This window comes from Mustelus asterias, chromosome 18 (genome assembly GCF_964213995.1).
Source record: "Mustelus asterias chromosome 18, sMusAst1.hap1.1, whole genome shotgun sequence".
NCBI classification, from domain to species: domain Eukaryota; kingdom Metazoa; phylum Chordata; class Chondrichthyes; order Carcharhiniformes; family Triakidae; genus Mustelus; species Mustelus asterias.
Genome location: NC_135818.1, coordinates 2,174,417 through 2,201,424, shown reverse-complemented (window position 1 = coordinate 2,201,424; position 27,008 = coordinate 2,174,417). Strand labels below are relative to the sequence as shown.

Genomic DNA, 27,008 nt, shown 5'->3' with positions numbered 1-27,008 from the left:
AAAAAAAGACCCTTCGACTGCTACCCTCTGTCTCCTATGGCCAAGCCAGTTTTCTACCCATCTAGCCACCTCTCCTTATACCCCATGAGCCTTAACCTTTTTAACCAACTTGCCATGAGGGACTTTGTCAAATGCCTTACTGAAATCCATATAGACGACATCCACGGCCCTTCCTTCGTCAACCGTTTTCGTCACTTCCTCAAAAAACTTCACCAAATTTGTAAGGCACGACCTCCCTCTTACAAAACCATGCTGTCTGTCACTAATGAGATTGTTCCGTTCTAAATGCACATACATCCTGTCTCTAAGAATCCTCTCCAAAAACTTCCCTACCACGGACGTCAAGCTCACTGGCCTATAATTACCCGGGTTATCCCTTATCCCTGCTACCCTTCTTAAATAACGGTACCACATTCGCTATCCTCCAATCCTCAGGGACCTCACCTGTGTCCAATGAAGAGACAAAGCTTTCCGTCAGAGGCCCAGCAATTACATCTCTTGTCTCCCTGAGCAGTCTAGGATAGATGCCATCAGGCCCTGGGGATTTGTCAGTTTTAATGTTACCTAAAAAACCTAACATTTCCTCCCTTGTAATGGAGATTCTCTCTAACGGGTCAACACCTCCCTCTGAGACACTCCCAGTCAACAAGTCCCTCTCCTTTGTGAATACCAATGCAAAGTATTCATTTAGGATCTCCCTATTCCCTTGGGTTCTAAGCATAATTCCCCTTCTTTGTTCCTAAGAGGTCCGACTTTTTCCCTGACAACTCTTTTGTTCCTAACATATGAATAAAATGCCTTAGGATTCTCCTTAATCCTGTCTGCCAAGAACATCTCGTGACCTCTTTTTGCCCTTCTAACTCCCCGTTTGAGTTCTTTCCTACTCTCTCTGTATTCCTCCAGAGCTCCATCTGTTTTCAGTTGCCTGGACCTAACGTACGCCTCTCTTTTCTTTTTGATCAGATCCTCAATTTCCCTGGTTATCCACGGCTCTCGAATCCTACCTTTCCTATCCTTCCTTTTTACAGGCACATGCCTGTCCTGCAGCCTTATCAACTGTTCCTTAAAAGACTCCCACATGCCAGACGTGGACTTACCCCCGAACAGCCTCTCCCAATCAACGGCCACCAATTCCTGCCTAATCCGGCTATAGTTAGCCTTTCCCCAATTTAGCACCCTACCCTTAGGACAACACTCGTCCTTGTCCATTACTATCCTAAAGTTAACAGAGTTGTGGTCACTATTTGCCACATGTTCCCCGACCGAAACTTTGACGACCTGACTGGGCTCATTTCCCAGAACTAGATCCAGTATAGCCCCCTTTCTAGTTGGGCTATCTACATACTGTTTCAAAGAACCTTCCAGTACGCATTTTACAAATTCCTCCAAATTCCAAATAAGGGATAAAGCTTTTAGAACTGAGGTGAGGTGAAATTTATGAAAGAAATTATGAAAGGCATAGATAGGATGAACGGTGGGAAGTTTTTTCCCAGGTCGGTGGTGACGTTCACGAGGGGTCATAGGTTCAAGGTGAGCGGGGGGGGGAGGTTTAACACGGATATCAGAAGGACGTATTTTACACAGAGGGTTGTGGGGGCCTGGAATGCGCAAGGTGGTGGAGGCAGACACACTGGGAACGTTTAAGACTTATCTAGATAGCCACATGAACGGAGTGGGAATGGAGGGATACAAAAGAATGGTCTCGTTGGGACCAGGGAGCGGTGCGGGCTTGGAGGGCCGAAGGGCCTGTTCCTGTGCTGTATTGTTCTTTGTTCACTCAGAGGGTGGTGAATGTGTGGAATTCACTACCACAGAATATAGTTGAGGCCAAAATGTTGCATGATTTCAAGAATAAATTAGATTTAGCTCTTGGGGTTAAAGGGATCAAGGGATATGGGGGGAAGGCGGGATCAGGATATTGAATTCAATGATCAGCCATGATCAAAATGAATGGCGGAGCAGGCTCGAAGGGCCGAATGGCCTCCTCCTGCTTCTAGTTTCTATGTTACTCATTAGATAAGTTCTACTTAACAGGAAGGATCAATATAGTTTAAACTTTGGCTTTTTCTTTTACAAAGTCAGCACTGAAACTTTACAGAATTGCAGTGTTTTGGTGGACATCAATTCAATTAGGAGTTAATAACTTTGCTGCTAATGAAACATGAGTGTTTGGAAGAAATGCAACAGTCCGGGTGTGCCCCGGTTGTGCAGCTAACAAAAACTGATCAGCATTTTCTTTTGTCAAAGTCATTCTAAGTAACGAATGTGCAATAATTCAGGTCTCTGTGCTGTCAAGCCTTTTTTTTACATTCAAGACCAAAAATTGTTTTCCCACTACGATGCCCTTAAAGTGATAATGGAAAAAACAAAAATCAATTTGTTTCCTAGGCAACAAGCAAGCCTTATTCTGAGTCTTATTAACTCTAAGATTGTGTACATTATGCTTCCAGTCTCGGTCTTTCTTCAGATAAACCTAATCTTGGTCAGCACACAATGGTGATAAATTGTTCATGTCGGCTAATCTCACTATGCTACTTACCTATAAAGTATGTCGACAGGTCAGAGATTACGTTTCTCCAACCCTTTCCAATTTACTGCTGTACTGCAAATGGATTATCAACACACTGATGTGAATGTTAATCACTGTTACTCTTACAAACAAATGTCAGGCATGTTATTTATCACAGAATAATGAACTTAAAGCAGAAGCAGCCTGCACGCACCACCAAGATGTCACAAGGACAACTGCAATTCAGCTGGGAGGATGATGGAAGTGCTGAAGTTTTGAGGGAAGAGCTCTGTAATGCTCCAAATCTGACCTCGATTCATTAGAAATTGTGGAAACAATTTCCATTAATACAAATACATCAAGTTTGATCATCATTCTTCCAAATAAGATGAGCACTCGGTTCGAAGGAGCTGCAAGTCTCCAATATCCCCGGATATTGCTGCAACAAGAGACATGTGCCGGAATTCTACTGCCCCGCCCACCACAGATTCGGAGCGGGCGGGGAGCGGACAACGGAAATGTCCGTTGACTTTGGGTGGGAATTTCAGGTCTCACTCGAACGAGGCCATGAAATCCCACCCATGCTGTCAAAGTTTTTAATTTTACACTCATCAGGACAGATTTACAAGAATATGAAGTCTCAAAGGGGAACACAACAATTTATACTGCATGGGAAGAGGTTGGCAAGTGGGCTTTGATGAGTAAAGGGGTTGCCATGGAGAATGTACCAGAGAATAGTTAACTGCCAAGCTTTTGTTTCAACTGAAACCAGACAAGTGAACCCTGGTCAAGGCAATGAAGCAGGGAAAGACTGTTCCTCAAGCTTTTGCTTTGTTGGAAAAGATACAATGTGTGGACATGTCCTTTCTGTTTGCAAAGAACAGAATCCTGCGTGTGAATACATGTATCTTCTAGCACATGTATGTGAATGCATTTGAGCCACACTGCAAGCCCGACTGATGATCTTTAATTGGTTGTCAGTATAATTCATAACACACTCAAGGTTGTTTAGCAAAGAACAAAGAAAATTACACTCAGGAACAGGCCCTTCGGCACTACAAGCCTGCACCTATCATGCTGCCCAACTGAACCAAAACCCCCTACCCTTCAGGGAACCATATCCCTCTATTCCCATCCTATTCATGTATTTGTCAAGATGCCCCTTAAAACTCACTATCGTATCCACTTCCACTACCTCCCCCGGCAGCGAGTTCCAGGCACCCACCACCCTCTGTGTAAAGAATCTGCCTCGTACATCTCCTTTAAACCTTGCCCCTCGCACCTTAAACCTGTGCCCCCTAGTCATTGATGATTAATAGCAAGTGTTGTCCAATCACAGAATCACATCTAATGTTGGACATGAGGAGTGCAATTTTCCATTCTCTGCACAGAGTGCTGGATGAGGTGAGAAAACTTGTGTGTAACTCGCCGGCTACACAACCGGTTTTACTCTCCAGATAATCCAGCACTCTGTGTAGAATGAATCTGAGGGTGTGACCCACGCCATCACGTTGGTGGGTGAAAAAACCCAATCGCCAGGAAACCAGAGATTGGGGTGCTCATCTCCAATAGGCAATGCAGGGAACGCCCCCCCGACCCCCTCCCCCCCCCCCAACATGAACTGTGAGACCACCATGGACACAGGAACCCCGTCAAGGACATGGGGAACTCCCCCCATGGACATGGGGATTCACCCACACACACAAGAAGAATCAGCCCAACTGATAAGGGAAACCCTGGCACTGCCCCGGCACTGCAAAGGACAAGAAACGGAGCGTACCCAACCAGCCCATGCTTGCAAAACCCAAAACAGTGTCCAACATTAGATGGGATTCTGCTGAATAATTCTCTGTGCAAAAATTAAGCTAACGACTAATTTAAGATTGTCAGTTGAGCTCACATTGGTGTTTACTGCATTGGTGTTTAGTGGAAGCTACATATATTAATACATGGGGTTCTGTGTTTTGCAGACCGAAAGAACAGTTACACATTTTGCACCTATTTCAGCTAAACAAAATAAGTGACAGCCATTCACTGGTTCACTCCCCAAGGCAATGTCTGGACTAAGTATCAAGCTGCTTGGTTTAATTTTCAAACAATGCTTGGCAGTTATCAGTCAGTCACCATAATTTGATGCATTCCCCATGACAACAGCTCTACCAATCAGAATCCACATGCCAACCATTCTTCATACAGAAGAATTTTTTCCACTTTTCCTGGTATTCTTGTGAAATGTTCTGATGAATGCAAGGCACAAAGCTTCAACAGGTCTTTTTTTTCAGCAATGCTCAAGTACTGTAATACTAAAGCATTATTTCTATACCATAATGTACTATAATTTTGAATTGTAAGGCACAAATCCATGTTGTACACTCAAACGTAATAATGAAAGCTGCAATGGTTGGTGACATTCAGATCTTAAGATGATTGTCACTGTAGTAAAGGCACTTATTTTTAAAAAAGTGAAATGAAATGATGCAAGGAATACAACACGAAATGCAGGATGATCAGTCGGAATAACTCGTTTTTCATTTCACTCGACAGAAGGCTGCAATTAGACATTCTCTCCTCCTCTCCATTGGTTCTGTTGGGGTTTATTTCATAGGCAGAAGTCACCTTCTAACATCCTGCCAAAATGGGCAACATTCACGTGAGTCTTGATAGTGTCAATTATCAAACTGTTGGACAAGCCAAACCTGACCCTGTCTTATGTGATATCCACAAACACGTCCTTCAGTAAAACGCCTGTTATCAGAAGTGTGCGTCGTACCTGTTCTTCTCTCCCTAACCAAGAACACTAAAATGAATAGTGGTGACCCAGTGATCACAATGTCTGAGGTCACCCCTTTCCACACGGAATCTGGGACTAGTTGCACAACCGTGGAGAGTCCTAAAAGATATTTTAGATTCTTGCATTGTAATCTGTATGTAGGAGTGAGGGGATTGCTCACTCACCAAGTGCACAACACAATACACCGATTGTGGTTTATGAATAGTGAAAAGTCTGTATTTGGGACGGGATTTAAAAGATTAGGAAGTGAAACTTTACATGGGAAAGTTCTGCTCTGACTCTAATTCCCAATTAAAATTTATATTGCAGCGTTCATCTGCCTCCTTCTCCCTTTGCTTATCTTCACTTTTAGAAACTGATAAACACATTTAATCATTCAGATAAAAACTCCCACATAGATCCAAGGAAAGTCATTGGTTATAGTGACACTGTTGCTATTCAAAGCACTTGATAAAGCACTTTATAGCATGCAGAATTTAGATGCTTTGTTTTTAAGGGCGGGCATGCATTATTTCCACTAGTGACAGTACAGTAATAATTTGCAGAAGGTAAATTAGGCTTTTCGGAATGACGTCAAGGAGCCCACTTTCTGTGGGTATGAAGGTCAGAGATTAGCAAATGTAAATGCCCCCCACCCACCCTCTGCCACCATGAGCCCGCTCATGAAGACAAACAGCCTGTAGGTTAAAAGAGTAGAAAGAGCAGCACATTGCTTCAAGTTCAGCACCATTTTCTGCCCGAGACCAAGCACCAAGATAAAAATGCCTTTTGACACGCTTAGGAAAACTGGTTTGTGTTAACTTTTTCAAAACCTTTTAAGAAACATCAATTTTATTGGTCCTTTAGGTACATTTTAATATCTTGTTGGCTTGGGAACATCAACAAATTCAATTTCTTCAGCATTGGAAACTAATTTGGTTGACTCATGAAATATATATGTACACCTACATAGGAAACAGAAGATCTTCATACAATATAGAATCATTGACTATGATCATATTTCGCACAGCAGAATGTAGTTATCTCAAATTTTTACTCTTCCAATTTTGTGCACAACATAATATTTCAGCACAGTTCACAGATGTTAAACAATGTTATCATCATCTCGCTTGGAGTGAGTTTGTATAATGCGACACAGCTATTGTTCAATCATCTGTTACTTTAGCGAACAATGCTTGACCTTGTCAGTATTTGAAACTAAGGGCTAAATTTGGTAATATTGTGATACAGTTGTACAAAACAAAATGTATTCCACACCATGATAAGCATTAGAAATAACTTTGTATTATATTGTAGCAACTTGGTTTTCAGTCCCATTCACCTCAAGAACATAAATTGCAGTGCCTAATAAACTTGGATAATTGTCATATTAGAGAAGTGTTGGTTTGGATTTCTTCTGGATGGCACAGAGAAACTTTAGTCTAATAAGTAGTGTACAATTTTACGTAATTTTCTTAGTTTTGGATTTTTAATAATGGATATTAACAACAAATGGTAAAACACATTCATCGTCAGAAATTAGGTCATTTGACAATCAGGGGGAAAACAAAACATTGTAAAAGTACAGTAGCGAGACCATGCATATGCACTCAGATAGTGTTTTCCATGATCACTCTTGTTGCAAAAGGTTCTACAATAAGAGGATTAATGCTGCTTTTGAGAATAAAACAAAACCACAGATCTTTTATATATTATGCTCTTAGGGTCACGCATTAGATTGCATTTTGTGGTAACAACTTGTATTTATATGGCACCTTGAACGTCATAAAAATCCCAAAGTGCTTCACCGGAGTGCCATCAAACAAACCGAGTGACCTAAGGAGCTATTAACACAGATGACAAAAAGTTTCAACAAGGAAGTACGCTTTAATGAATGTTTTAAAGGAGAGAAACTTGGGGAGGGAACTCTAAAGCTTAGAGACCGGAAAGCTGAAGGAACATCCACTAATGATTAAAATCAGGAGTGCACAAGAGGCTCGGAATGAAGGAGTGCAGTGATCCTGAAGGTATGTAGGGCTGGAGGATATCAAAGATAGGGATAGGTGAGGCCACGGAGGATATCAATGTGTAATTGAGCCCATTGAGAACAGAACATCTTTCAATTTTATTTGTTTCAAATCGCTTTTGGTACTTTGAGGCACTGAGCAAATAGAATGCAGCCTTGTATTGTTCTGTTGAAGATCTCTTTTTTTACCTCAACAAAGTAATCTCCTTTAGGTGCCACTGAGTGACATTTCCATTTCATGTGCTCTACTACATCCAAGGATCTATGCAACCAAGATTGTGGATTAAGGGTCAAATTATGTGATTGAAAATATTTTCTGAATTGCTAAATTAAATCTTCCAGTTGGATTGTGATCAGCCAATGTCATTTCATCTCAATAGCTTTAAGTGTAAGGACGCCTGCTGTTTCCAAACTCATCGACGCCTGGGTTCTGAAACCTTGCTAAAACACTGCTGCACGCACATACACACACATGTTGTCAATAAAGCTTATATCTGGTCTTACCTCACTCTGGAACAATACCAAACACTTGGTGAATTCATCATTAACACATTGGAACTTGTCCACTCTGTCATCTACAAAATGTTTAGCTAGGGCACAGGAGATGCATAATAGTAAAAGTAACTAATCTAGCTGAGATAACTAGCAGAGTCATCTTCACGTTAGATTCAGCTGAGCGGAAAGATGGCTTATTCTGGCAAAAGGCAAAATGGTTAATGAAGAGAAAGCTGGAAACAAAAATAAAGTACAGGACAAATACACATTTCTGTTCACACCAGAAACAGTTAAACAGTTAAAGCAAAAACAAAGACATTGCTGCATGTTCTTTAATAAACTGCATCATTATTTTTGCTGTGGAATTAGCAGCTTTGTCTACTCTAAAACTAGTTGTTAACAAGTGTACCTGTTACAAAACATTCAAATCCAGGAAAGGTCTTCCTTCCCAATGTAGCTGTACAATGTGCTTTATACCTGTGAAAGTATGGTGTAGATGGTAGATGATACTGTACCTGGTTGGCTCTGGTGGTGGTCATGGGGTCAGATGGAGAGGACTTGGTGGTAGTTGGGGAGGATGGCAATGTCTGGGAATAAAGCAATTCAGGAGGAAATCACCAACCTTAAGCCTTATATGAACAATCCCATGCAATAAATTCCAAACAGTCCAAGGCAGCTCACTTTGGCTAATATTTTAGGCATTATTTCCATAATTATTTATCCACAGCCACTTCATGCCAATGAAGGATGGATGAGATTTACGATGAAGAGCTGGCGCCCAGAGAAATATTACATTTTACATCAATATATTTTAAATTCTGCTGCCATTGTGTTGATTCAATGGGTTGTGCAATTTTCAATAATTTTCAATTATTGCTATCCACTGTAGCAATCACACAGCTTTTTGAGCGTGAACAAACGTCATGAATAAATTTTGATCAAATTCTTTAAGTTTAAACAACATTTCTCTGTCCACATTTCAGTAAAAGTAATATTCTGAATCTGTACTGGAGTCATAATTGCAATAAAAGATTTTACATCAATTTACATGCGAAGTAAATGTCATATGTACCATGCTGGCAGTTCAGGAAATTTAGGATATCATCTCTGCCAGGACTGTTTATGAGCCTGTTGAGACTTCCCTTGGTACTGAGTCTAACGTTGATTATATGTAAAATAACCCGTAAACATGACTCCATAATAAAAAAGATTTACATTATCATTAAATACATTGAAACTTGGTATGAATTGTAAATCAGTAGGCCATGCCAAATGAAGACATTCAGATTCATGAGAAATTAGGTGGAGTCAGGGAGTAATTTATTATCAATAAACCAATATTCCAGGATAATCTTTGAGATTTTAAACTCAAAACAGGATTGAATGCCTGCTACTTTATTACATAATTCAGAGTCAGTTTAAGTTTGAAGAAATGTCATCATCAGTTTATCTGGTTTTTCAGAAATCTGCATTCAAGTTATTTTTTGTTTGCCACTTTTGGTTCAGTTTTTCTTGCATTGCAGAAAAATTATTCAACAAGTTTAAAGGAAGATTGTCTGCAAAAAGTTCCTATTTCGTGAACTCTATAATGGGAAAGAAATTTACTTGAATCGCTCCTACACTACACTGTATATATTTTAAATTGTGAAATGTTACATCTGGCAACATTCCCTCATCTAGGACTTGCACATTTTTATTAGTCAGGTTGCTTTGCCTGAGGTAGAGCCAAACACCAAATATGCAATGCAGTGTGTGCACTATTCAGGTGGAGGTTAAAAAAGTGTTCCACGAATACCTTTGTGTACAGACCCACTTCAAAAAAGAGGCATTTGTGCATTCAGAGTTTCACCTGCTAACGCTGCTCTGTTGACAGGGCTGTTTTTATAGGAGGGAGGGTAAAAAAAGACAGCTGAAGAACATGACCATAATCATAGAGTGGAATCCATACAGTGCAAAAGGAGGCCATTCAGCCCATCAAGTCTGCATCAATGCTCCACCAGAGCTTCCCTTCAACAGAGCATCCCACCCAGGCCATAACCCCACTAATCCCCCTGACCAACACACCCTGGGACACCAAGGGACAATTTAGCATGGCCAATCTGTGTAACCTGCACATCTTTCGACATGCTTTGTATAGCGCGCAAGAAACAATATTTTTCACTGCATACTAATACATGTGACAATAATAAATCAAATCATGGTTTCACTGCCCGTGTGGGAGGAAACTGGAGCATCCGGAGGAAACCCACACAGACACGGGGAGAATGTGCAAACCCCACACAGGCAGTGACCCGAGGCCAAATTTGAGCCCAGGTCCCTGACGCTGTGAGGCAGCAGTGCTAACCACTGTGCCACCGTGTCACCCCAGCATCAGTGACTCTACTGTTCTCTTGCCTGTCCCACACAGGCAGTGAAACCATTTCAGCGTCACTTATTTGATTTGATTTATTATTGTCACATGGATTAGTATACAGTGGAAAGTTGTTTCTTGCGCGCTATACAGACAAAGCATACCGTTCATAGAGAAGGAAAGGAGCGTGCAGAATGCAGTATTACATTACTTACACGTAAAATGAACAGAAGAAAATAGAAAAAGAAAAATGAACAGGGGAAGATTGAGAAATATAATTTAAATAAAAAGGAGAGAATATTGAAAACAAAGGAAGAAATAAATGCACCTTGCATTAAGAAAAATAGTTATTACAGCAAAAGGTTTCAAACTGTAGAGGCAGACTTCAACACAGACCCAAATTTTAACATGAGATATAAACATGCAACTAAAATAGGAAATTTCTACTCAAAAGTAAATTAAAATGACAACATGGTCCAGGGGGCTCCCAGAATGACTGATTTATCTGTTGTAAACAGCCCTGGAGAAAAATGGACAATGCCTGTGCCCCAATGTTTAAAGTTTATTTATTAGTGTCACAAGTAGGCTTACATTAACACTGCAACAAAGTTACTGTGAAAATTCCCTAGTCGCCACACTCGGGCGTCTGGACGGGTACACTGAGGGAGAATTTAGCACGGCCAATTCATCTAACCACCGATTGCTCCCCTAATCTGGGAGACGGACTCATGCCAAAAGCTCTCCAATCACCAGGGCTCAACACTGTGCGCAAGATCCTCTGACTTACTATTTACAAGGGAAGGCAGTGGCAGAGTGATGTTGTCACTGGACTAGTAATCCAGAGACCCAGGGTAATGCTCTGGGGACCTGGGTTCAAATCAGACAGCAGATGGTGAAATTTGAATTCAGTAAAAGTCTGGAATTAAAAGTCAAATGATGACATGAAACCATTGTCGATTGCTACAAAACCCATCTGGTTCACTAATGTCCTTCAGGGAAGGAAATCTGTCGTTTTTACCTGGTCTGGTCAACATGTGACTTCAGAGCCACAGCAATGTGGTTGACTCTTAACTGGCCCCTGAAATGGTTTGGGCGGCACGGTGGCACAGTGGTTAGCACTGCTGCCTCACAGCGCTATGGACCCAGGTTCGATTCCGGCCTTGGGTGACTATCTGTGTGGAGTTTGCACATTCCCCATATCCAGTGTCTGCGTGGGTTTCCTCCCACAGTCCAAAGATGTGCAGGTTAGGTGGATTGGCCATGCTAAATTGCCCTTTAGTGTCCCAAGGTGTGTTGGATAAGGGGATTAGTGGGGCAAATATATGGGGTTGTGGGGATAGGGCCTGGGTAAGAGTCAGTGTAAACTTGATGGGCCGAATGGCCTCTTTCTGTAGGGATTATATGATTGGTGCTGTCGAGATCCTAAGCATTGAAATTTGGCAACTTAAAAACGTGTCAAAGATCAATTTTCTCTTCACACTGATGATATTACACCAAAACTCAGATAATAAATGTTTCATGAAAATAGTTAAGTTTCCCCGGAAGAAAAACATAATGACCGGAGTCCAAGGTCTGTTGGAGGAAACAAATACTTCAATTCTTTCTTTCAAAGATCAGCGTATAGAAATGGAAATGCCCACTTTGATACTGGCTGTATCTACAGGATCCCAAAGGTGAAGCCGGTGGTCCAGGCTACCTGGTAGGATAACCCAATTAAACTTAGTTTGATCTGCCTCCTGTTTCGCATCAACAATGAACGTGGAGATTTTGCTGACAAGACTAATGTAATCTCCTTGTGCAGAATTTCAGTCCAGTGAACACAGCTTTATTACCGAGCCTTGTACCAAGCAGTGAGCTGCCTGGGCAGTGAGATATAGAACACAACGAGGGGTTATATCCTTCCTGTAAATAAGTCTTCTGGACGGAGATACAGGTTGCAATTCTCTTGACTATGCAAGAAATGGAGGGTGAAACTCGCAGATGCTGCTGCGAGTAATGTGGGAGGAAGGTACAGCTCTCACTGCTGCACACTTCCATCCACTGCTGTCTCACAGCGCCAAGGACCCGGGTTCGATTCCAGCCTCGGGTCACTGTCTGTGCGGAGTTTGCAAATTCTCCCCGTGTCTGCGTGGGTTTCCTCCGGGTGATCCAGTTTCCTCCTACAGTCCAAAGATGCGCGGGTTAGGTTGATTGCCCATGCTAAATTGACCCCAGTGTCAGGGGATTGGCAGGGTAAATATGTGGGGTCACGGGAATGGGGTGGGATTGTGGTTGGTGTAGACTCGATGGGCCGAATGGCCTCCTTCTGCACTGTTGGGATTCTATGATTCTAGGGCTTTGTACTGTTGTCATATAAATTCTACCACCTTGTCTTCGAGCCTTCCAGATATAAAGGCCAGCATTTCATCAGTACTTTTGATTCTGATTTTTGATTCATTTTCTCTGCCTGTTCATGACATTTTCTTGATTTATGCTCATGAAACCCAAAGTGTCTTTGGACCTCCACTGAATCAAGTTTTCAACATTTTAAAAGTACTCTTCTATTCTTTTTAGATCCAAACCGGAGGACCTCACCCTTGTCTATGTTGAAATCCATTTGCTACATTTTGCCCATTTATTTAATCTACTGATATCTCTGTAAGTCTCTGTAGGTGAGGTGAGAGTGACAGCCCTTGACATCAAGACTGCATTTGACTGAGTGTGGCATCAGGGAGCCCTAACAAAACTAAAATCAATGGGCAAACTCTCCACTGGTTGGAGTCATACTTGGTACATCTGAAGATGGTTGTGGCCGCGGAGGGTCAGTCATCTCAGCTCCAGAACATCTCTGCAGGAGTTTCTCAGGGTAGTGTCCTAGGCCCAACCATCTTCAGCTGCTTCATCAATGACCTTCCCTCCATTGTAAGGTCAGAAGTGGGAATGTTCGCCGATGATTGCACAATGTTCAGCACCATTTGCGACTCCTCAGATACTGAAGCAGTCCATGTTCAAATGCAACAAGATCTGGACAATATCCAGGCTTGGGCTGATTAGTGGCAAGTAACATTTGCGCCACACAAATGCCAGGCAATGACCATCACCAATAAGAGACACTCTAACCAGTGCCCTTTGACATTCAATGGTGTAACCATCACTGAATCACCCACTGTCAACATCCTTGGGGTTACCATTGACCAGAAACTCAACTGGACTCACCACATAAACACAATAGCTACAAGAGAACGTCAGAGGCTAGGGATACTGCAGCGCCTAACTTACCACCTGACTCCCCAAAGCCTGTCCACCATCTACAAGGCACAAGTCAGGAGTGTGATGGAATGCTCCCCATTTGCCTAGTTGGGTGCAGCTCCAACAACACTCAAGAAACTTGACACCATCCAGGACAAAGCAGCCCATTGGCACCACATCCACAAACATTCACTCTCTCCACCACCGACGCTCAGTAGCATCAGTGTGTACTATCTACAAGATGCATTGCAGCAATTCACCAAGGGCAGCAAATACATGGGAACACCAGCACCTGCAAGTTCCCCTCCAAGGCACTCACTGTCCTGGCTTGGAAATATATCACCGTTCCTTCGCAGTCGCTGGGTCAAAATCCTGGAATTCCCTCCCTAATGGCGTTGTGGGTCAACCCACAGCACATGGACTGTGAAATGGGGCTGACTTTTGACAAAAGTTGGGAAATTCCCAATAGAAGAATGCAGCGTTTCAAGAAGGCAGCTCACCACCACCTTCTCAAGGGCAACTAGGGATGGGCAATAAATGTTGGCCAGCCAGTGACACCCATGTCCCTCAAATGAATAAACAAATTTATGCATTTATCCATATTGCTTACAATGGTGCCTAACTTTGTCTCTTGAGCAAACTTGGATATTTGGTTTCTGTCATTAATCTTACTCTCGGTCTCCTGTCAGTCAGCCAATTCTTAACCAGGCCAATAATTTGCCTTTGATTCCATGAGCATCAATTTCAGCTAACAGTCTCTCATGAGGGACTTTATCAAATGCCTTCTGGAATTTCACTTTGCAACGACATTCCACTGTCCTTTACGGACGACTTCAGTCCTCTCTTGATACAAGCTTTGTCAGACGTGACCTGCCCTTTACAAATCCACACTCATTCTTTCAGATCAGCTGAAGATTCAAGATTTTCACTCACCCTATCATGAACTCTGTCAATTTTCTGACAACAGACGTTAGGTCAGCTGGTCTGTCATTTCCTTTAGCAGAATGACATGAACGATTTCCAAATCTGAAGGAACGCTTCCCGAATTCAGAGGACTTTGGAAGATTATGGATAGGGCATCTCCAATGTTTCTTTAAAACCCTAGCAAGGAAACCATCTGGCCCTGGGTACTTCTCACTCTTTGCTGCCATTATTTTCTTCCTCACTTTATTTTTCTTATGATAATTTTGGTGACACACCATCACTGATTCAATACTAGTTTCCTTAGGCATGCTATCCTCTTCCTCTACAGTAAATACTTAACAGAATCACAGAATCTTTAGAGTGGAGAAGGATGCCATTCGACCCATCGAGTCTGCACTGGGTTCACTGAATGAGCATTCTACCTAGTATCACCCCTGCTACAACAGTCACAGAAACTGAAAATAATTCTGCCACACTCCTGCCATTTCCTTATTTTCATCGACAATATCACTTCCGTCAATTTTCAACACCCATGTTGCTTCTGATCATCCACCTTTTTCTTACATACTTGTAAAAAAAGGATGATTTTAATATCCTTTGCAAGTTTCTTTTCAAACTTCATTTTTGTAGTTCTGCAAAAACATGCACTTTTTTACATTTTTGTATACTTATTCTTTTAGTTTCAGTTGCCATCAACTTTTGTTTTGGCAAGTTTAGCTCTTGCCCCTGAGAAATATAAATTGGTTTTGGATCACAGTTAATTATTTATTGAACACCTCACACTGATGTTCTGTCATTCTCCCAATTTACAGGTTTGCCCAGTTTACAGTAAACTGTCTCATTGCATTGAAGTCAACACTATCTGAGCCTCGAACTTTACTAGCTGCTCTGTATTTCTCCCTTTCAAAAAAACATATTGAACTCGACTATGTTATAATAGCTATCATACACACACTGCTATGCTGTGAACCAAACTTGTCTCACTACTCACCACTGAATCTAAAATGGCACTCCTCCTCCTTGTCGGTTCCAGGGCATACTATTGCAGTAAACTATTCTGCATGCATTAAGAATTCAATACCTTTCTGTGTGTACTAGTCTGCTTACCCAAATCTACAGGAAACTTAAAATCACCCATTCTGCCTTTGTTACATGCATGTCTAATTCCTGTATTTATACATTCTACCACTTCACAGTTGCGACCAGAGAGCATCTACACAAGCCCCAGCTGCGACTTCAATTCTTTTCTGTTTTTCATTCGACCGAATGTGAGTGTCTAGAGTGCTTGTTTACCCCTGATTACATCTTCAATTGCTTCCTTAATCACCAAAGCTACTCCTTCCCTTTACCATTTTCCCAATCCTTCCTGTAGTCTTTACAACCTGGTATATTTACAACCTGGTATATTTAGTCCCCAACATTGATTACCCATCTCTAATGACTATTGTGCCCTGCCCTCCAAGTTGAGTTTGTGTCAGCAATTCACTCAGTTTGTTCTTTATACTGTTTACAATCTATTTAATCCCTCTCTCTGAAGGAAACTCATTTGCTTTCTTTGTGTGCACCGTCGGTAAGTTTGCTGTGCACAGAACTTTTATACTTAAAATATAAACAAGATCACAAATAATGCCTTAACTTTCTTAGGTAATCGCTAATCTCTTCCAGTCCGATGATTGTGAAATGTGGCTGATTTTTGACAGAAGTTGGGAAATTCCCAATAGAAGAATGCAAAGATTTCCACCTCAAGAACAAGCTTTAACACTTTAGTTTTATTCGATCTGTAAATTGCTTCTGATAGTTCCTTGTTTAAGGCACAAGTCACGGGACAGAAAATTAACACATTACAGCACAAATGGCATGCCAAAGGTATTCCATGTTTGACAGCTGAAAGGAAGAAACACTAAGACAATATCACTAATCAATAATTTGTGATCTTGTATTTACATCAGGAAATACAGAAAGATCTCCAAAACACATGTGGTGTTTGACGTGCAACTTATATGCAAGTTTGTACAGAAATTTTAAGTTTTATTGCCAGTTCCCCTGTTTAAATGTGATCCTGTTACAGATCACTGATATTTAACCGACACAAACTGACAGAACTACACCAGGAGACTTTCACATCTTTATCAAATACAAACTTTAGAAAGCAGAGGGTTGGGATAAATGGGTCCTTCTCCAGTTGGTGATCTGTAACTAGTGGGGTCCCACAGGGTTCAGTTCTCAGACCGCAACTATTTACAATCTATATCAATGATCTACAAGCAGGGACAGAGTGTAACATAGCAAAATTTGCTGATGACATGAAAATAAGTGGGAAAGCAGGCTGTGATGAGGAAATAAAAAGTTTACAAATGGACATTGACAGGTTAGGGGAATGGGCCAGAATCTGGCAGATGGAACTTAATGTGGATAAATGCGAGGTTATCCATTTTGGCCAGAAAAATAAGTGGGCAAATTGCTATTTAAATGGGAAACAGATTCAAAAGGTGTCAGTGCAGAGGGATCTGGGTGTCCTTGTACATGAGTGTCAGAAAGTGGGTATGTAGGTGCAGAATGTTATAAGGAAGGCAAATGGAATCTTGGCATTTATTGCAAAGGGTCTAGAGTATAAAAGTAGAGAAGAGTTGTTACAATTCTATAAGGCATTGGTGAGACCATATTTGGGAGTATTGTGTTCAGTTTTGATCAACTTCTTTCAGGAAGGACGTGGTGGCACTGGAGGCGGTTCAGAAGAGGTTCACTTGATTGATTCCAGGTTTGAAGGGGCTGTTGTATGAGGGCGGCACAGTAGCACAGTGGTTAGCACTGCTGCTTCACAGCTCCAGGGACCTGGGTTCGATTCCCGGCTTGGGTCACTGTCTGTGTGGAGTTTGCACATTCTCCTCATGTCTGCGTGGGTTTCCTCCGGGTGCTCCGGTTTCCTCCCACAGTCCAAAGATGTGCGGGTTAGGTTGATTGGCCATGCTGAAATTGCCCTTAGTGTCCTGGATGTGTAGGTTAGAGGGATTAGTGGGTAAATATGTAGGGATATGGGGGTCGGGCCTGGGTGGGATTGTGGTCGGTGCAGACTCGATGGGCCGAATGGCCTCTTTCTGTGCTGTAGGGATTCTAAGAATTCTAAGAATAGGAGTGGTTGAGTAGCTTGGGCTTGTACTCACTGGAGTACAGAAGAATGAGGGGGGATTCGATGGAGGTATATAAAATACTCAATGGGATTGATAAAGTAAATGTTAACCAAATCTTCCCCTTTCTAGAACAACCTAGGACAAGAGGTCATAGTTGTAGAGTAAGAGGGGGGAGGTTCCAGACAGAGATAAGGAGAAGCTACTTCTCACAGAGGGTTGTGAATCTATGGAACTCACTGCCCCAGAGTGCAGTGGGTGCAGAACCAATCGATGGATTCAAGAAAGAGACAGATAAATATTTGATCAAAAGCTGGATAAAGGACTATGGGGAAAAGGCAGGGAAGTGGAGATAGGATGAGATGGAGATCAGCCATGATCCTATAGAATGGTGGAGCGGGCTCGAAGGGTTGAATTGCCTACTCTCGCTCCTAATTCCTATGTTCCTGCATATCAAAAAGAATTAAACAAAGTAACCATTATTCACTGAGCACTATAGCTTTTAAAGATTCAGGATTGAACTGTCCCAGATATTTGCAAAGTCTGGTATCAGGCGGGGGAAGTGGTGTCGGATGCACTGACAGCAATGACAGCTTTTCTGTGTGCGGCACTTTATTGAAAAACTATCGAGGCCTGAGTGAGTTTCACGTCAAATTTCTGGCAGGGCACCCCCCACCTGCGCAGAGACACACACCTTGGTGGGATGTAGAGTCTTCTCGGGGTCACAATCTGGTGAGCACAGTGCACTGTCAGACAGAGGCAGGGACATCCCAGACTGCCGGCACTCAGAGCACAGCTGGAGGCCGGGAATCTGTTGAATCGGAGTCGGATGAGGATCAGCTGAACTCGGAGAAGCCTCAGTTGCTGGAGCTGCAAAGACAAAGCTTAGGAACACGGGGAAGGAATGTCTGCCGCACTCCGCAGATTGCAAAGCATGATGGAGGAGTCCATGAGCCTTCAGGCCAATGTGATCGAGTTTCTATCGCTCCAAGGGGCAGCACTGGTGGGCTAGCAGTCACTGTGGAGATGGTGGTGTAGGACATCGATCCCATATCATTGCGGGAGCAGCACTCCATCTCTGAGGCACAAGCTGTCTGTCATCCATCAGTGTCAATGTCAACTCACTCCAGCTGCCCCTTCTCCTCAAGGAGGCAGACAGGCCCCCTTGGGCACCCTCAGGAGGAGCAGATCCTTGCCACCCAGGGGACTCCGGGAATGTCCGGCTGCTCCCAATCCCTTTTCCCTGTGCTCCCATCAGCTCCAGCTCCATAGGCCGGGGAGGGTGCCCCTGTCACACAGCAGCACACTCAAAGCAGGCTGGGCCCCCAGGTCTCGGACTCCAGAGCTCGCCTGCCAAAGTCATTACAGACAACAGGATGTAGCAGTGAGCAGGCTACCTCCACCTCCACTGTGGAACTTGGCGCTGCACCAAGATGCAGCAGGAGGGGTAGAAAAGATGTAGTCCCCCAACATGGGTGCGGGTAATAATCACTTGGACAATATTCACCGATGGAAATACACTCATAATCGTTTCTCTTTGTCTCGGGCTCCTTGTTGCGATGAGATATTTTCAGGTCATTCAGAAATGAAACCTCCCTGCACAAATGAAGTCATGAACCACAGTCCACGGCCTCCTTCTGTGCAATGGGCAACTCTCTGGTCACAGAACGTGCCCTGTCCCAAAACCACCACCCACATCAGTGATGCCAGCATCTTGAGGTGGATTGTGTTAACTGCAAGAATATCATGTCTGAACATTGTTGGGTCGTGAGGTTGTGTGTGTTCTGAGCATCTTTGAGACTGGGCTGCCCTCTTCTCACCTGTGTTCTGGACAGATGTGGGCATAATGCTGAAGGGGATAGATGATTATTGATAGATGTGTTGTGTTGCTGTAACTATTGGCAGATGTGGGTGTAATACTGAAGGGGACAGGTGATGATGTAGCAAAAGGATCAGTCCATGTAGCCAGTGTATCCTGGCAAGGTCTGTATGAGATGAGGCTGTGCAGAGTGTGAGTGCGCTGACCTCTGCCATCCGAGTGCCTGATGCTCCCAGTGTCTATCTGCTGCTCTCAGCTGAGTCCTCACTGCCTCTCATCAGCCTCCTCATGGAATCTTGCAGGGTTCCAGGCCTCATGGGCACACTTGCCTCATCTGGCCAGAGCACTGGCCTCATCACCTGAATCCTGGGCTTGCTGAAAGTCATCACTCTTCTCCCCTTTCACTTCCTCCTCATCAGAGCAGACGTGCTGCTTCTCCTCGTCCTCCACAATCCCACACTGCATCACCATGTGCACAGTGTATAACAAGCGCCGGTGATGCGGCACACCCTCTGGGGGGTATAACGGAGTGCCCCGCCCGATCTGTCGAGGCCCTGACATTCTCAGAATCCCAATGATGTGACCCACCAAAGTCCAGTATGAGCCGCGTTACGCTGTGTCTCAGCTGGAGACTCAGACAGCTGCACCATCAGCCTCATCCTCTGTGGGCAGCCCTTGTAGCCGAGCAGCCAGCCCTGAAACCTTCTGGACCCTGGAGGATGTCAGGGATCGGAGAGCAGCTGAGGATGTACAAGTCCAGGCTGCTCCGTGGGTACCGTGCGCAGTTTGTTATGGTCACAGATCAGCTGAACACTGAGTGAGTGGAAGCCCTTGTGGACTGTTTATTGCTACAGAGCTTAGACCATGTGGGTGCAGTCGATGGCACCCTGCCCCTGTGGAGAACTGCAAATTTGAGCAAATCCCAGCACTTTTGCTGCCTGGCTCTCTTGATCTCGGTGGAAAGGATGGCGTTTGTGATCTTCTGGAGATACTTGTGGGTGGAGACTTGAGAGATCCCATACAAGCCCCTAGTGGGGCCCTGGAAAAAGCCAGTCATTGTAATTGAGGCAGTCGATTTCAGTGCTACTGCCAGTGGATGGCCTCTGAGTCTTCAGGGCAACAAATCCTGCAGAAGATGGAACATGTGAGTGACCAGTCCCCTTGACAGCTGTAGTCCTCACAACAATGCTTATAGAATCATAGATAGAATCCTACAGTGCACAAGGAGGCCATTCGGCCCATCGAGTCTGCACCGACCACAATTCCACCGAAGCCCTATCCCACAACCCTATGTATTTACCCTAGCTAGTCCCCCTGACACTGAGGGGCAATTTAGCATGGCCAATCAACCTAACCTGCACATCTTTGGACTGTGGGAGGAAACCGGAGCACCCGGAGGAAACCCACGCAGACACGGGGAGAATGCGCAAACTCCACATAGACAGTGACCCAAGCCGGGAATCGAACCTGGGTTCCTGGCGCTGTGAGGCAGCAGTGCTAATCACTGTGCCACCATTCTCACTCGTCAGCAGGTAGGACAAGTGCTGTTTATATACCCTGGGCCTAGCGAGGTGTCTACAGTTGTGTGTGGATCTTTTTCTCATCGCGGAAGAGGTTTGATCCCCTTGATCCTGAGGTATGTGCTCCTCCCTTTGCCAAGACAGGTACCTCCGTCACATTCTTCTCCTTCTTCTGTCCTCCCATAAGCCATTAGGCCAACAGCGAGATCACCAGACTCAATGTTCCTGATAGTCTGCTCACTGCGGTATCCAAGAGACCCAAAGGTCAGTCCACGTCTCCTCGGGCCCTCTCTTGGTTAAGTCTCCAGCTGCATCTCAAGGCCCTGTCACACATGCCATAGAGTCCTGGCCACCACTTGGGTGGCCAATGCTTAGTTACCTTGATGCCTGAAAAAAACCCCACCCACCTCTGCCCCACCCCACATGACCGACAACTTTGGCTATTCGACTGCATGCTGTGCTCTCTGCTGAGACACAGGACTGACTGTACTCTGCACTCTGAGGCTGCAGTTAGCTTACACCAGGAGGGTTAGTGCTCAAAGCCCGAATAACTATTATGCAAGTGGTTATGAGTTCCTCCCTCAGTGACTGGTCCATGCCTAACTCTCATTGATAATTTATCCAGTCACCCAATAGTTCTGCTGCCCCATAAAACCAAGCTTAATTTGCAGTTTGTCCGAGGGATTAAACATTCAGCAACAATGAGAGGCACTGTCAGGAATGTGTGCTGCTTGAGTGGCTAGACTTGCTTCAGAAGCCAAACTCTAAGCATGTCAATGGAACTGATGCTGAACGGTCACAGCTGTGGAAGAATGCTCAACCTTGAAATGCTTTTCCTGTTGTGTGGCCGATTTCTTCATCTCTCCTGTCATGTGATTATGAACTTTCTTCAGTCTGTGCTGCCTTGCTTGTAGATTCCTTCCTTTAACTTCCAGCTAAACAAGCCCTCCTGTCAGCTTCTTTCGATTTCCAGCTTTGTCTTGAACTGAATACCAGCTCCAAATCGCAGGCTCTGACAGATCCAACGTTTACTCGACTTCAGCTTTAAGTCAGGTTTTATCTCCGACCTTCCAAGGAGTTATAAAAAACCCAAAGCTGACACAATCCCTCAGCTGCTTTTCCAAACATCAGCCAACCCTGCCTGTGAGTTACGCCTAACTGAATTCACCGAGATAAATTCAATACAAAGAATCTCACTAAGCTCCACCCATTGCTGTGACAATGTGAGACACACAGCCAGTTCCCAGGCAGAAATGCAAATTAGCTACACTTTCAATCCAAAACTTCCCTTAATTCTGGGATACCACAGACCCGATTCTCCCAAAAAAATTCAAAGTGCTGAATTGGCTTGAAAACTGGTGTAATTCTTGATTATTTTTTCAGTGGGAGTTCAGACTCGAATCTCCCACACTCTGTGCAATGCAGAGATCACAATCGTGAATATCATGAAAAGCTCGGGGGGATGGGGCCTATTCTCACTGGACTCTGACAGTTCCAGAACTCTGCGCATGCGCAATGGCCCCGATCTGTCAGACTGCAGTTTGCTGGCCAGCCCAGAACCCCCACAGTGCTGCCCCCCAGTCCCCCCACGGCCTGATTGCAGCACAAGGATTCCCGGGCAAGCCCTGACAGCCCCCCCCCCCCCCCCCCCCCCCCAAGTCCTGTCACGGAGCACTGCAATCTCCAGCCCAACAGCCCCCCCTCCTCTCCCCCACATCCCGGCAGACCCCCCCTCCCCACTACTCCTCCCCCAGGGAAGTAGACCATCGCCCATGGGAGGCAGACACCCTCCCCCATCCCTCCAGCAGACTACCCACCCCAACCTGGCCTCCCTCCAGCCCCGACCGATCCCCATGCAGAGTGGCTGCGAGACCCCCCCACTCCCACTGATTGCCCCGCCCACAATAGGCTATGCCACCTTGGCGACGCCCACAATAAGCCCTGTCACTTGGTCCCACCCCCTTGGCACTGCCCGATGCCCGGGGGGGCGGTGCCAAGGTGCCCCCTGGGCATGGGCACTTTGTCCCTTGGGCAGTGCCAGGGGCACAGGCTGGCACTGCCAGGGTGTCCATGCCTAGGGGGCACCACCGCCCTGCTGCCTGACACCCTGGGGGGCCCTGATTGCCCCTTCATTCCGGCAGGGGCTCCTGTTGGTTCCCCCACAAGTGGAAAGCTACTCTAAGCCGTGCCAGAGTGATATTCTCCTGGCAGGGTGGGAGATGCTATCAGGCCTCGAGAATTCTGTGCCAGGCCTGATAATCACATTTAAATAAGATTTAAAATAGATTAAAATCACTTACAAAGAACAAACAAAGAACAATACAGCACAGGAACAGGCCCTTCGGCCCTCCAAGCCCGCGCCGCTCCCTGGTCCAAACTAGACCATTCTTTTGTATCCCTGCATTCCCACTCCGTTCATGTGGCTATCTAGATCAGTCTTAAACGTTCCCAGTGTGTCCGCCTCCACCACCTTGCCTGGCAGCGCATTCCAGGCCCCCACCACCCTCTGTGTAAAATACGTCCTTCTGATATCCGTGTTAAACCTCCCCCCCTTCACCTTGAACCTATGACCCCTCGTGAACGTCACCACCGACCTGGGGAAAAGCTTCCCACCGTTCACCCTATCTATGCCTTTCATAATTTTATACACCTCTATTATGTCACCCCTCATCCTCCGTCTTTCCAGTGAGAACAACCCCAGTTTACCCAATCTCTCCTCATAACTAAGCCCTTCCATACCAGGCAACATCCTGGTAAACCTCCTCTGCACTCTCTCTAAAGCCTCCACGTCCTTCTGGTAGTGTGGCGACCAGAACTGGGCGCAGTATTCCAAATGCGGCCGAACCAATGTTCTATACAACCGCAACATCAGACCCCAACTTTTATACTCTATGCCCCGTCCTATAAAGGCAAGCATGCCATATGCCTTCTTCACCACCTTCTCCACCTGTGACGTCACCTTCAAGGATCTGTGGACTTGCACACCCAGGTCCCTCTGCGTATCTACACCCTTTATGGTTCTGCCATTTATTGTATAGATCCCACCTACGTTAGTTCTACCAAAATGCATCACTTCGCATTTATCTGGATTGAACTCCATCTGCCATTTCTTTGCCCAAATTTCCAGCCTATCTATATCCTTCTGTAGCCTCTGACAATGTTCCTCACTATCTGCAATCCAGCCATTTTTGTGTCGTCCGCAAACTTACTGATCACCCCAGTAACACCTTCTTCCAGATCGTTTATATAAATCACAAACAGCAGAGGTCCCAATACAGAGCCCTGCGGAACACCACTAGACACAGGCATCCAGCCGGAAAAAGACCCTTCCACTACCACCCTCTGTCTTCTGTGACCAAGCCAGTTCTCCACCCATCTAGCCACCTCCCCCTTTATCCCATGAGATTCAACCTTTTGCACCAACCTACCATGAGGGACTTTGTCAAACGCTTTACTAAAGTCCATATAGACAACATCCACGGCCCTTCCCTCGTCAACCATTCTAGTCATTTCTTCCAAAAACTCCACCAGGTTAGTGAGGCATGACCTCCCTCTCACAAAACCATGCTGACTATCGTTAATGAGTTTATTCCTTTCTAAATGCACATACATCCTATCTCTAAGAGTCCTCTCCAACAACTTCCCTACCACGGACATCAAGCTCACCAGGTTATCCTTCCTACCCTTCTTAAATAATGGGACCACATTAGCTATCCTCCAATCCTCTGGGACCTCACCTGTGTCCAGTGACGAGACAAAGATTTGCGTCAGAGGCCAAGCGATTTCATCTCTTGTCTCCCTGAGCAGCCTTGGATAGATTCCATCAGGCCCTGGGGATTTATCAGTCTTTATATTCTCTAAAAAACCTAACACTTCCTCCCTTGTAAAGGAGATTTTCTCCAACGGTTCAACACTCCCCTCCGAGACACTCCCAGTCAACACATCCCTCTCCTTTGTGAATACCGATGCAAAGTATTCATTTAGGATCTCCCCTACTTCTTTGGGCTCTAAGCATAATTCCCCACTTTTGTCCCTGAGAGGTCCAATTTTTTCCCTGACAACCCTTTTGTTCCTAACTTATCAATAAAATGCCTTGGGATTCTCCTTAATCCTGTTTGCCAAGGACATTTCGTGACCCCTTTTTGCCCTTCTAATTCCTCGTTTGAATTCTTTCCTACTTTCTTTGTATTCCTCCAGAGCTCCCTCCGTTTTTAGCTGCCTGGACCTAACGTACGCCACTCTTTCTTTTTGACCAATCCCTCAATTTACCTCTCTTCCCGCTGGTTTCCAGCGCGGTCCCGACTGCGCCTGCTCTCTGGCTGTGGGAGACACGCATGCATCGGGAACGCATGCGCGAATCCCACGAAATGGCCGGCACGCGGACCTCCCAATCCAACGCACCAAAAAGCGTGCGCGTCGGGGTGGGAGAATCGGGCCCCACATCTCTAATGGAATATCTGCAGATATCAGTTCATCAGTTTAGTAAGCCTACCCTGTTTTATGACTCTCACCCTTTTAGCTATCACTTTATCTGGTAAACACAAGTTATCTTTCAAATTGTAATTATCTGAAGTCTGTGTGGTTTGCCAGCTTCTAGATGCTTACCAGGCTTTTTTCCTACTGAATACACGTTTAAAATTCAATTTCTAACGCTAAAATCTATGTCTCTACAACATCTGATATTAGGCATACAAAACACCTCGCTGAGGAGGCAGGTAGCTTGATCCCAGACTCCGACTATGCCAATAATAGCAACAAAGGATACATCTCTTTCCTGGACAATGGCTCTCCACAATAGCAAAACTTCCAAATTTGGAAGCTCATATTCTTAAGACTCTGAACATGCACTATACATCATACACTATTGTGTTGCTCTTTTGTAATTATCAATTTTTAAAATTTATTCATCTGTGGGACACGGGTGTCGCTGGCTGGCCAGCATTTATTGTCCATCCCTAGTTGCCCTTGGAGGACAGTTGAGAGTCAACCACATTGCTGTAGCTCTGGAGTCACATGTAGGCCAGATCAGGTAATGACGGCAGATTTCCTTCCCGAAAGGACATTAGTGAACCATTAGTGGGTTTTTCCGACAATCGACAATGGTTTCATGGTCATCAGTAGATTCTTAATTCCAGATTTTTTTTTATTGAATTCAAATTCCACCATCTGCCGTGGCAGGATTCGAACCCGGGTCCCCAGAACATTAGATGAATTTCTGGATGAATAGTTTAGTCTGGGGTGGCAGGGTGGCACAGTGGTTAGCACTGCTGCCTCACAGCACCAGAGACCGGGGTTCAATTTTGGCCTCGGGTCACTGTTTGGAGTCTGTACGTTCTCCCCGTGTCTGCGTGGGTTTCCTCCGGATGCTCCGGTTTCCTCCCACAGTCCAAAGATGTGCAGGTTAGATTGATTGGTCATGTCAAATTAACCTTAATGTCAGGGGATCAGCAGGGTAAATATGAGGGGTTACGGGAATGGAGGCTGGATGGGATTGTGGTCAGTGCAGGCTCGATGGGCTGAATAGCCTCCTTCTGTACTGTAGGGATTCTATTGCTTCTATGATAATACCATGAGGCCATCGCCTCTTTTTTGTGTGTATTTGTTTCTGAAAACAAATTTTTGAAACGAATACTCAGTCCTGAAACTTTAGCAGTGATCAGTATTCCCTATTTACGAACTGTAAATTACTTTTGTCCTCAAGTAATAAGGTTTGACAATGAATGAATTCAAAATTTCATTCTGACGTTACTTAAATCATGTGCTGCAAATTAAATCTGTTCCATCGATTAACTTGAATGATCTCATTCATTGCAGCATTTTTCAAAATGATTCCTTCAGAAAAGCCAGTTGATAATTTAAAAACGCACACTTGGTTTCACACAGCAACCAGTGATGTCAAAGGTTCCAAAGGATGTCGTGCACATTCAACACCACGGAATGAATGATATTTTAGTCTAAAAAAAGTTCCAGGTAGGAATCATTTCCAAAAGGATGATTGCCTTTGAACCAAAACTGTAGGAATCACAGCTCTGAGAGAAATCTGTTCCGAGTTACAGGAATAGCAGGAAAGTTAAGACAAACTGTGCTAAAGTCATGATATAGGATTGTGCAAAGGAAAATAGTGTGTCCCTGACTTAACTGTTTCATGAGTAGACAGTGATTTATGCAGATATCAATGCCTGGCGAGAGGCTGATCATGGAACTATATTCCCGCTTTTATACAAAATAAGGTTTCCCTTTTC

At 44.5% G+C, this 27,008-nt stretch overlaps 1 protein-coding gene across 2 annotated transcripts in view; it reads right to left on the bottom strand.

The window, feature by feature from the left end:
• LOC144506912 (RNA-binding protein Nova-1) overlaps positions 1 to 27,008 on the bottom strand; it is a 267,644-nt gene that overhangs the window by 66,156 nt on the left and 174,480 nt on the right. For both annotated transcript variants that reach the window (XM_078233273.1, XM_078233274.1), the window contains one exon: positions 8,316 to 8,387. In XM_078233273.1, the coding sequence (XP_078089399.1) occupies positions 8,316 to 8,387 (72 nt within the window). The remainder of the gene's footprint in view (positions 1 to 8,315; positions 8,388 to 27,008) is intronic.